The sequence below is a fragment of the Coloeus monedula genome (genome assembly GCF_965178545.1).
Source record: "Coloeus monedula genome assembly, chromosome: 4".
In the NCBI taxonomy this organism is placed as follows: Eukaryota; Metazoa; Chordata; class Aves; order Passeriformes; family Corvidae; genus Coloeus; species Coloeus monedula.
The window spans coordinates 11,048,655-11,061,424 of NC_138784.1; the positions used below are offsets into that span (position 1 = coordinate 11,048,655).

Below are 12,770 nucleotides of genomic sequence, written 5' to 3' on the forward strand. Positions count from 1 at the left end.
TGAGGCACCATCAGGTTTTATAGAATTGCCATCGTTTAAATTTCCTGAAAGTAATTTATTAAAATAGAGTTTTCAAGCACAGAGATTAATGCAGTAGTCAAATGACGAAAGCAGCAATTCCATCTGTCAGTTTTCACATATCAGCCCTATTTAGGCACAGACACATTAGCTGCAAAGCAGAACACTGGCTGCAACCATTCTGTTACCTCCCAGGTAGAGAAATAGGAGTAATTAATATTTAATCCAAACTGTGTGTTGGGTTATCAATGAGTATTTGGGAATTATTTGAAATCTAAATAATTAAATATGCTATTTTATATACATAGTGAAACAGCAAGAATCCATTCCTTCAGTTTTGCTAGAACTACCCAAGAAAACAGCCATGAGAAGACATAAGATGATCTCTCAAATTAATACTAACTTTTGTTGTGAACATCTTGTACACAATGAGAGAGTTTTAATAGAGATGCCAGCTCATTGCAAAGCATCTAAATTTTATTTTAGACAAAAAGAAATACAGAGGAGATAAATTCACATTGCACTTTTGCTGCAGCTGAATGACCAGTGGTCTGCGTTCACTGAAGAATGAGAATTGGAATTGTTTTTAAACACACAATGAAGATGTAAATGGCATTTTCTTTACTAAAGAACTTCTTTTTCCTTTGTAAGATTTTTCTTTTAAGTGTATTTTAGGAAAAAATTTAAAAAAAAATCAGTAAGACACGAACATTCATGAGAGGCATTTTTGGAGCTGCCATAAACAATCCATAGCCTTAATTCCATCCCACAGAACAGACACAGCCCCAGTAATTCAGCCATTGCATGGGAATTCCAATATCCTTTAATGTACTGAAAGCAAATGTGTCTTGCTTCATTGTGTACTACGTTGCACCACACAAAAGTCTAAAAAGGCCACCTGAATGAAATGAACAATTATTTATATTTCAATAAGGAAAAGCACTTGACCAGTAAATACAGAATAAGACTCTAGAGATTAGCAAATAAGGCAAGACTGCAGCACCCCTTGATAAACACCAAATTAACACTTAAAAAACACAGAAAAAAGTTTTCCTTCTTTTATCTCAGGGTAAGTGGACAGTCTACCTGCTTGCTGGGTAGAAATATAGCCCTAGCTCCAGATTCCATTGTTTGTTTAAATTCCACCGTGAAACATCATAACCAAATGATGCCATTTCGATTTGTGATCACTATGTTATTGTTCAGGTTATTTTGAAAGTTTCAAAGTAGATTCTCATAACATTGTTAATGATGAAATACTAAAGAAATCACCCATAAATCACATTTTCTAACTACACAACTGTTCCTGACATATGTAATAAAATTTTATTTCCTATCTTTTTTTTGTTCTCTAATGCACCCACCACGACTTGTCAATTAACCACACTGAGCTCTCTTAACTTTCACTTCCAGTTTCTGTATTTTTTTCCCTGCATGATGCTGCCTCAGAAATAATGTCTGTAGGACCAGTGTGTTAGCCTGGCATGTCACCTCTTCAGAAAGTAGGTTGTGAGGATTCAGAGTGATTCTCTCGAGTGGAAGGCAGGATTCTGGCTTGCAGGGCTGCTCTCCATGCTCAGAAGGACAGCAGGATAACAGCAGATAAATATTATTAAGGTAAAATTAAAGCTTCCTGACTTAGAAAGAACAATAAGTTTTTATCTCAGCTCTGCCCTCCACAAGTCTTAGCAGAAAAATGGTGTCTTCATGCCTTCAAGCTTTTCTCCATCCTTTTTTGACCCTAATTGCTTCTACAGTCCCTGTTACGCTTTTGGTTGGTATGAGAGAGGGGCTGCTTTGGTCACAGGAGCAGCCCAGGGAAGCAGCCACGAAGGAAAAAGGAAGGACAAGTGGTATATGCAATTTCTAAAGTATTTTTGTGTTGAATGCTGCCAATACCAAACACACCCTGTGGTTTATGGATGGAGCTCGACCACCGCAGCAATGACCCATGTGTTTAGGCTGCAGACACCATGGATTCCTATCCCTGCTCCTCCTTTCCCTCAGTTTATTTTACATAAACAGACAATGAACACAACCAAGTGCCTGTGACCAGAACAGGCACAGGCATGGTTCAGCCACATCCAATTTAGTCTCACAGAAAAAGTGCTAAAGCCGAAAGTACTGCAAACCCACCAGATCAGGGGTAACAGCAAACATGTGCTTGGTTATTTCTACATAAGGGACAAAGGAACACTTCTCTGTGTATCATGCTTTTTCCACCAAGGTTTTTATCCTCCCCTCCCCAGAACACCAGGGCCACACGTGGCACACTTTTATTTTGCCTGCCATTGAAAGGCTGGGGTGATCTGGTACGAAGGGTGCCACTGTCACCCTCAGCAAAGAACATGCTTTCATGTTATGTTTTCCCAAACTTCCACCACAGGTGCATGTAGAGGGACTTACAATATTGTCACGTGTCATGGAGCTTGGCAATTATAATTGAGTTATAATAATAATATTTAACTAAAACCTTGACAAATTCTGACTTCCAAACAAAGCCTTGATAACGTGATGCTCCCTTCCCTGGCTTTCTCCTCACACTACAGACAAGAGGTGCCAGTACTGGAGATCAGGAATCCAATGCAGCTCCTTGCACCCCCTTCAAAAACAAAGTTGCCCTTCTTCTATTCTCTGACTTGCTACTGACATAAATAATTTCTGTGTAAAGCAAAGCCACAAATGTGAGTCTTTAATCTGATCTGGAAACAGATGCATTCTTTGTGAACTATTTCTTACCCAAGGCAGATATTTTGCAGCCATATATCCCACAGTCACTTCACACCCCTGCCATGAAAAATTCTATTCACACTTTAAAATTCTGTGAAATTATTAGAAAAATCATTAAGAAAAAAATCAATTATAGGGAATGTTTTAAAGAAGCTTCTGCTCCCTAAGCAACTTTTTATTTCACTTTATGTCAAGATCTGGAAATTTTGCTGCATAGAGGTTTACATGATAATATGCATTCAGTTATATTTTGAGAGCCTTCAGTGGGCTGTTACAATAGTCTGTTTTCCAGAAAAGGAAGTCTAACCACCACACCAAGCTGAGCCTTTGGGGATTGGCTAAATTTCTCATTAAACTGATGTTTAAGTATAGTAGGGGTTTTCCTTAGCGTGGCAACTTGCCAATTTAACATTGGGGAAATTCAGATGCAGATAAATTAGGTTTATAAGTAAGCTTGCTGAAACGACAAATGGGATTTGGAAAGCTGAAACAGGAGTTTCTGTTTCTCCTGTGTTATAGGGCAGTGCCCTCCACTGGCCAAATGTCCTCACTTTAAAATAAAAGAGCAAAAATTCACCGTGACTCCAGAATAAAACCCCCAAAATACCTCCAAACCCCCTCAGAATCAGTGTCAAATTCTTGTAAAAGGTTATTGCATAATGGCGCCAATTTATACTAATGCCAGCCTTGCTTTCATATTACACGGTAATAAAAATACTTTGGGTGCTGAAATAAATCCCAAGGCAGCCCTTTTAAAGAGTTCCAAATTAGAAGAGACAAGACAAAATTGGGTAGTGCTAAAAAGTGTAATTTAACACAAGACCATATAGTGGTAAAAAGCATAGAACCAGATTAGCAATTACTACTGCCTGTTAAATTTTCACTATTTTACCATCTTTTTTTTTCTGTTCAGAAATGACAGATGCACATGAACATCTCTTCGAAGCAATCAAGAATGTTTTTGAGTGCCACGCTGAGGACAGAACTAGTTGCATGAGTAATATCTGTATTAGATCTACTTGAGAGTGGGGATCTGTACGTGTCAAAAGCCAACAGACAATGAGAAACCTGGAAACAAGATGGATATAGATTTATGCCCTCCACTCATGTCACTGTGGGGCACCCCAGGAACACCATTTTAGTAATAAAAGTGTTGTTAATGAGTTTATAGTCGATGTAATTATCCTACACAAGATCACTATCTAATTACTAGACTAGATTATATATTATATTCAGTGGGATAGAGGTGCTGCTGAGAAGGTGAACTGTTTCTTTAATAAGATTAAAACCAATAAGCTATAGGAGGAAGTTGTGATAAAAAGACAAAGATAAATGGAGCTGGCAGAGATAGACCAAAACCATAGAAAGACTGAACATATGCTTGGTGTTAAAAGTTGCACACTTAGATTTTCACGCAGAGACAAAGAAGGACAAAAACTATTCTTAAGACCCTGATAAAACCTTCACTACCATCTACAGATAGTGGAAGGCTGAAAGTCAGAAGATGAGTTTAGCATCCCTTTTTTCAAGAACTTAACAATGACCATATTTTTTGAGCACATCTAATGTAAGCTTTAAGGCCTTGCATAAGTTTTACCATTTGTCCCATTCACTTTGTATAAAATTTCTGTGTTAGTGGGAAATGAAGGAAATTAGTCATATTTCATACCTGCCAATCATATGATAACCTATTTCCCCTAGGAAAAAAAAAAAACAACCAAAAACCATAGAGAAACAAACCCAACACTGTTCTTAAATTTGTTTTAAAGAGAAAAGCTGCATTCCAAGATGAACCATGAAGCATCCTCCTTTGAATACAAATTTGATTTTCCACCCCAGTAAACAGCAGTGCTAAGGGTACCCCCCAATCTCTGCAGAACCCAGCTCTGGTGAGGTGGGGAACAGCTTTGGTCTGTTCTTCCAGGCAGCCTGGAGCGAGCACAAACACCAACAAACAAAAATAACCCAACCCCCTGGCTTCATGAGGCCTCAATCCTCACAGAAGGTCCTGCTCGCCACTGGAGATTAATTTGGGATGCTCTTTTTGTATCAGGATTCACCAGGGATGACCCAGAGCAAGGCATTCAGTCACCCTCACCCTCCGAGTCTCAGTTCCCTCTGTTACAAGAGGTTTGTTTTGCATCCATTGCCTCACCTCAGGTCTATCTTTCCCCCCTCCTCGGGGTTCTTTGGATTGTTTAATAACCACGTGCTAATGCCAGGTTGTCCTGCTAATCACTTTGTAGGTGAAATCTCCCTTGTACAATCTAAGAGCCAGTTTTGTGCTATAAACTTGAAATAAAAAACTGGAGGAGGTGGGAACAGTGGACACCAATCAGGTTGCTTCTACATTCAGATCTCTGTGCTTTTGTTACACTATTTCAAGACCTCAGACTGAAGCAGAGAGCTGTTTTCATAGCCACAGCACACACACATACAGAGGAATCCAACACAAGCACCTTCATGCTTTCTAAACCTCTGCACAGAACTGTTTTAGCCAGGACTGGATTAAACCCATGGCTCCTAAGCACAGCTTAACTCTGCTGTGGACAGAGCCTTGGAAAGAAGAGCAACTGCTGGTCTTGCTGTCAGCCCATGAGAAATAACAAAGCCCCACTTTCCCTGTGGGGAACAGGTGGAGCTCTCAGTTCCCTGGCAGCCTGTTCCAGCTGAAGAGTTCCTGCTCAGCTGTCCCCTGAGGGCAGCCACCACTGACCATGGGCACTGTGTGTGGATCTCACCTGCCAGAGGTTTCCTCCTGGTGCTGCAGCAGCACTGCCCTGCTCCCTGCCGGGGACCTGCTGACATTTACCTTTGGGTGACCTCAGGGAGCCACAAAATGCGCACTCAACCACAGTTGCTTAACCATGCTGACATATAGAATTTCTAACTTTTGCTTTTCCTTACAGTGGAAAGAGCTTGAGACACCACAGCTTTAAACCACAGAGCTCTGAAAAACAAAAACAGGATGTCTGCCTCTAAAGCTGCTGCTGTGTATATTTTTCCTGAGACTGTGCTATCTGTGACCAGGTTGGTGTAATCTTTCAGTGCAGTCTATTGGCCAAATTCGCTCTTTCCTGATGGAGGGTTAACTCTGGGGTGTATGACAGAAAATGTCGTGGCCAAGGGTTCATGTCATCACAATCTGCATAAAAATAGAACCAGCTGGAGATAAAAAAAAAATGTAAAATACCAAGTCTTAAAGTTATTCAGTTGTCCCCTTTACTCTTGCAAAACTTCAGTGATGCACTGATGGAGTCCCCTCTTGACTGTTCATCAGAGAATTTGAAATATTAGGCGAGTAATTACATTGGGCAATGAGGCAGTCCAAACATTTATTGCTAAAAATAGAACTACTCATCAACTGAGTGAAATTAACGTATTTATTTAGTCTTTCAGAATTGATTAATCTCTAACAACATCATTCTTACTCAACTTTGGACACCTCAGAGGCAGCCATTATAAACCAACAGAGCTCTACTCAGGTCAGCAGCATATGGGAATTTTGGCCCTGAGGGAAGGGACCAGAGATACTCAGCAAGAACCTCAGGCAGCCACAGAGTTAAAAACTGAATGTGATGCTTCTGTCCCCTGGCTCAGGAGCTGTTCACATTTATGCAGGGATCACCAGAAATAAACATTGTCCCAGCTATCCAAGGGATCCAAAGCAGCTGTGTTTCTACAGAAAGGTCTCTCAAGCTACATTTTCAAGCTTGCTGCTTGATTTTACTGACAGCTTCTACACTGGTGCTTGCTTGGCAAAACCCACCTGAGTTACAGTGACATTAATGTGATACACACATGTTCAGGTTGATGTGACAGAGGTTTGTCTAAGGCAACAAGGCTCAAGGGTAGGAACTCTGTTCTCCTGGGATATCATCTGCCCTTCCTACACAGTGAAGGGAATTTGCAAGAGAGTGTGGCCTAAAGCAAAGCTTATGTCATCAGAGAGAATCTCTCCTATCATGCATCCAGCAGAGCAGACTTCACAAGCATGTATTGTTCACATTATGGAAAACAACCCTCAAACATTACAGTTATAGACCTGGCACCATGTTTAATAATCAACACAGGAAGCTTAAAAAATGACCAGTTACGGACTTTGAAATAAAGGTTTACTGCAGGAATGATTTTGTAGCTTAAAACACTTGCTGAAGGCAAACAAAACTTGAGCTTTTGGCAGCTCCACATAGTAAAACTTGAGTTCACAAAGTGCCTCACGTGAAACTGTCATCATTGTGGGATCCTGGCATGAACTGATATGTAAAAGCCAAGTTTTCACTTATTTTGCAAGTTAGGAAGGCCCACTGTGTGTTTATATATACACATACACACCCCCCTTTGGCTGAATTCTACTCTTGGAAGCGTTTTTGTCTAATCATTGACTGCTTGTATGACTCTAGGATGAAGATTTGTTGGCCTAATTCAGTGACAAGCAGAAGCCATGCTGTTTTGGAAAGCTCACACACCCAAGCAACTGCAGCACACACGAAGACTTACCTGCTTACACTTCTGCCAAAAGACAAGATAAATAATTACACTGAGTATATCTAATATTGATGTGCATATCAGGCAAATACAGTGTTAGTATCTGTTTGCATTGGATTTGGGAGTTTAAACCTGGATCCATAAATACAACACGTTCTGTGCTTCTCTAATAAAGTTCATGGTTTAAATAATGAGACACTACATATTTCTGCTCAAGAATCAGGACAACTCTTAACACGAATGCATCCTACTAGGTAGAAATGCAGACATAGAAAATGAGATGATCAGTGATAGAGGTGAAAACTGCTATGCTCAATTTAGAAGCAGAAAACTACATGAAATGATGTTTTGACTTTGTTGTTATATGGCACCTTTATAGTATATCTGTAATTTCTGGCCTTTTGTCTTCTATACCTCTGAAGTGTCTTAAAAATATCCAGAAGCTATAATTTATACACATGTTTTTTATCATGGGGCCTAGAACATCAAAATCATTAATTTAGCAATATTCAGTTGCAAGATCATTCTGTTTCTATGCACCTGACATCCACATCAAGAGGAATTAATGATTTCACAGTATATTACTTCAAACTGTGTAGCACATTACTTTAAATCTCTCCATACTTTAATTTATTCTTTCATTTCTGCATTTGATTATCTTTCTGTAAGTCCTATTTGTATTTCCCCCCATAAGGGAGAAATGCATTTAAACACCAATAGGAGCTAAAAATGCAGGTACAGTTTGCACTATACAACATAACACACACCACCATCATTTTTCATGCACTAAATAGCAGAAATAAGATTAGAACTGGGAGGGGGCGGGGGGTGTTTCTCAAATGCAAAACCCTTTGCTTGCACTGTGCTGATTAAAAAGAAGAAAAAAGACCAGTTGGATAGAACAATTTAGAATTCTCTGATTTGAAAGCAAGGCCAATATTACATGCTGGGAAAATACATGGACCAGGATATCTGGCATGAAAGCACAACATAGTTACTACAGGTGTAGCAGACACATCATCTGTACGAGGTCCCTGGACAGAAAGTAAACATAGGATATGAAAGAAACCATCTTAAAGGCAATCTCAGCATAGAATGGAATCACATTGCTTTCAAATTCATCCTGAACACCACTGTGGATATTTTTCCCTATCTGAAGGCAAGCAACAATTTTTCTTTTCTTTTTTTCCCCCAACCTCAGATATTTACTAAAGGGTTTTTTCCAGTGAAAAGTCCATATTTTCTCTTGCAAGGGTGATCCCAGGTGAGTTTTTCACCAACATTACCATAACGTCCAAACACACCAAGACCTTCATGAGTCTGCTAACTTGGGAGATCTCCTCACCAGCATTATTTGTATTGGTTTCTGATGAAAGATAAAACATTGCTATGGCACCTGGATGCTCTGGTCCATCCAGGCTTTGCTCTGTGTTTTAATGCTTTGCTTTACATTTGAAATTTACTCCAGAATCCCCATGCTCAAAACTGGACATGTCCATTACAGGGCAAAAGGTTACTCAAGATCCTGCCAAAGCACAATATAGAGTTGTCCTCATGATTATTACATTTATTTCTAGAAATATTTGCTAATCCAAGTAAAAGCAACAATTCAACAACTGCAGTGAACTCCCTGCTAACGGGGATTTTCTGTCCTGGACAATAATTTCACTTTCATATTTGTGGAACATCATTTCCTTAAAAGTGTGCTTGGTTTATAAAAATATTACATGAGGCAGCCTTTCTATTTTCAGGCTGTATCTATAAATGACTACTTCATTTAGGTTTCCAAACAATTCATATTAGGACTGCTTTAGAGCTTAAACTGACGGAGAATTCTACAAGTATAGAACTGCCTGTAAAGCTCCATCTCAGGAACTGTGTCAGCTGCCTTAAAAAGTGTAACAAAAAAGACACCAGGACTGCAAGCCACCCATCACAGACCAGTGCTGCTTTTCCAAGTGTCTGGCCACTTCCACCAAACTTCAGGCTAAACTTGCGTTTGGTAGGAAATGTTCACATTTAGTTAAATAAGATCAAACTCACAATTACTTCAAGTGCAGCCAGCCAGCCAAAGAATAACTCTTACTCAGTGACTACTAATGAGCATTTTTGTAATCAATTAAGGAGCTGTTGCTCACTCACTGTGCCACGTCAGATGCTGGTGGCAGTGGTGACTCCTCGGGTACCAGGTCGATGTCATCAGTGAAGCTGTTGGCCCGTGACATGTCTTGGGTGGGCCCTTCCAAGCATCTTCTCACTGCACAAATAATTTAAAGAAATCATAATACATTAGGGAGACAAATCTACAAGCTCTTAGCATGCCATATACATAGTTCAAACACAAGGAGGTTTGTCTTCTTGAGGGCTGTCTCCTGTGAACAGAAATTCACCACATCTGCAATATCAATGTGGGCATGACAATACAATCAGACTTCCATTTCCTCACTCAACACCATTTGATATGTGTGCTTTAATACCTTTAAAACTATTCTTGAAAATGCTGTTAGCATACAAACAGAATACTTGGAATCTAAGTGCTCTTTAGTCACTACAGTCACCAGTGTTCCAAATTTCTCCCATGAGCCAGGAAGCCTCAGGCGCTTGGACACAGTTGGCTCTGCAGGATAACCATGGTGGGTCCAAGCTGTGCTGGAGTTTAGCTCATGTTCCAAGTGTTACAAAGGTACAAATTCCATTACAGATTTGGGAAACATATAATGGCCGATTCATGAAGGAGTTCACTAAGACACTGCAGAATTCAGAGAATTTTACCCTGTAAGTGGTAAAAGCTAATGTTTTATAAAAATCTACCCTCAAAACTCATTTCCATCCAATACAGGGCTGACTTCACCATAAATGTGCAGTGTACAGGTACCTGCCTAAGTTCAGCTGCATCAATATTCAAAAGCTATTTCTGCCACAAGTTCTCTTCAATACCTTTTCCTATATTAACTTTGTTCAAAAGCTATAAAGTATATCTAGCTTAAGTTGCTGTGATCTAAAAGAGGAAGTTCATTCCTGGTGATCCTAACATTTTCTAAGGCAGCTACCTATAAATTTTAATTCCAATCATCCTTGAAAGCTTGGCACATGAGCTGGCAGAGTCTAACCTGGAAAATGGATATAGTGAAACATACAAATTCAAGAGAGGAAAAAAAGTGCTTGTGGGTGTAGGTGAATCACTAAAATCAAGCATCAAAACAAGTAAAGACTAAATAGTGTCACTTGCATATGCTGTGGTAACAACCCACATGGCAGAAATAAGAAACCTTGCCTCCTAGAAAATTAAATTGATGAAATTTAATCTGTTTAATTATTCTGTTAATTCCAAACCAACACTTTGGCTGGACTGCAATCAAGGTAAATACTAAAAAGCTTACAACACCAGAGCTTACTATTGGAAGAGCCATAACCCAAATGGCAAGGAGTGAAAATGAAGTCTATGGAATGGAATTATCAAATAGCATAATTGAACACTGACAAAGAACATAAGGTTACAAAGCTGTTTTACTTAGATCTGCTGCATTTAATCACAAATAAATTGTGTTTCCAGGGGAAACCCAAATCTTCCAGGCACCAGGAGCATGAACTTCTGTGCTATCACAGCACTACTGAGACACTTTGGCTGTTCTAGAGGAGCTTTATTTTGTGAGACTTGACAGTGCTGCATTTGTCCTGATAAGACATTTTTCCTGTGAGAGAAGTATGTGGCCTCATTTCCAGACAAAGTCTTGAAACACACAGGTCCAATATTTGAAGTATGGCTTTGGGAAGCACCAATCTCTGAACAAGTAACATGGCACATGATCACATCTGCAAAATTCAGCTGGGGGAGTTTTGGCTCCAGCTACAGTAAGGTTTTCCTCATAGGAAGTTACCAAAACTTGGGAGTGGGCCAAGGCAGAGTTAAACTGCTGTGCCCATATAAGGCACACCAGATTAAAAGGAAAACTGTGCATTGCTATCAATTCCTACTCCACAATGAACTGCTGAAAGGGTCAGAGCAGGGCCTAGTTAATTCATGGCAGTTTGCCTCCTTCAGAGCACAGCATGGATACTAAAGTTACTGTGATGCATTTGCCATGAGAAGTCTTGGGATGATACTTTAGTCCTGTCATTTTAGGGCTCTGGTCCACATTGCTTTATCAAACGCCTCTCTGACTCATCACACCGCTGTTTGCAACCTGCATCCAGGCGCTCCTAAAAATCCCCCCAAACCCTAATTGTTTACATTAGGCTTGCTAACTCCTTTCCTGAGAAGTGTTCCCTACTACAATGTGCTCCACAGCACGGTGGTTCTGAGCAAAGGGGGCCAATGGCAGGAGCCAGTTCCGAAAGCTTCGCTTCCTCATGATTCCCGTGTGCTGTGCTGAGCAGCTCTGCCGTTCCTGCAGGATGCACCTGGAGCCTGCTCTCTGACCAGGGCCCTTCTGCTGGGACATGTGGAACCTCATCCTGGGATTTAACTGCCTCTGCTTGGTTACCTGCACAACCAGGACAAGCTTCTGTTGTGTCTTTATGTAAGGCAAAAGCACTCAGGCTTTCCCTTCAGTGAGGACTGCTGTGATTGTCTGCGGCAGTCTCATTCCACAAGGAGGGCACATTTCATTCCTGCAAGCATTTTGAAAAAGGCAATGATGTGATTATGTATTCTATGCAAACAGGAGTTGTGCAACACATACTCCATAGCTGATTTTATCAGCTGAATAGAACTTGCATACTTAACTCCATAAAATTAAGTATTTGGGCCACGTCTCAGAGATTGCCTCACTGCTTCCCCCTCTGCCCTCCCATGCTTCCATGGTCAGATCCATGGACAGAATGATTTTTGCCATTTTGGTTGCAGACTAGATTTATCTCAAAAGTATTAAATGAAAAAAAAGCTGCTCACAGAAGTGCTGCTCTAATATATCAAGCTAAAGCAGAGATCACAGCTCTGAGGCTCATCAGATCTGGGTGGTGATATTATGAGACTCCCTACTACTCTCAGAGCCACTTGACTCAATTCAAAGTATTAGTTTTGTGAAGTATTAAAGCCATCACCAGAGAATACTTGTTTTATCCGTGCAACCCTAATAAAAGTTGTTTAATACTGATTTCCCTTTATCCTTTTATCACTCATTAATTCTATATGTTTCTGCTTTAAAATATTAACACATGAATAACATTTTCTCGTCCCTAAATGTATGCTAATGGTAAATGCATGTTATACATGGTACTTTCTAAATATTTTCTGTCCTTTAAGTGACTGTCAGAATTGTGAGCAGTTATCTTCTTATTCAAAAAACCTGGGAACCACCTCAGTTTTTGAAGTTAACTCACTTTCCTTGAACTTTCAAAACTCATTTAGACAGCAATGTTCAGTCATAAATCAAAATTCCCAAAAATCACACTAAAAGGAACAATTTTTTTTTTAATGTCAAGAAGCCTATAAGCTCCTGAGCAGTAAAGTAATTCATAATAATCATTCCTGATAGTGCTTTCACTTGGAGGAAATGTGGAGCATTATAATACATTCAACACATGGCAGTGAT

The 12,770-nt window shown here is 39.9% G+C and overlaps 1 protein-coding gene across 1 annotated transcript in view; it reads right to left on the reverse strand.

Moving 5' to 3' along the window:
- The window catches only part of LOC309572709 (potassium voltage-gated channel subfamily KQT member 1-like), a gene marked incomplete at both ends in the record, with an annotated part of 421,148 nt that overhangs the window by 335,539 nt on the left and 72,839 nt on the right, over positions 1–12,770 (reverse strand). Inside the window, one exon of the mRNA XM_082281146.1 lies at positions 9,379–9,493. Within this exon, the coding sequence (XP_082137272.1) occupies positions 9,379–9,493 (115 nt within the window). The remainder of the gene's footprint in view (positions 1–9,378; positions 9,494–12,770) is intronic.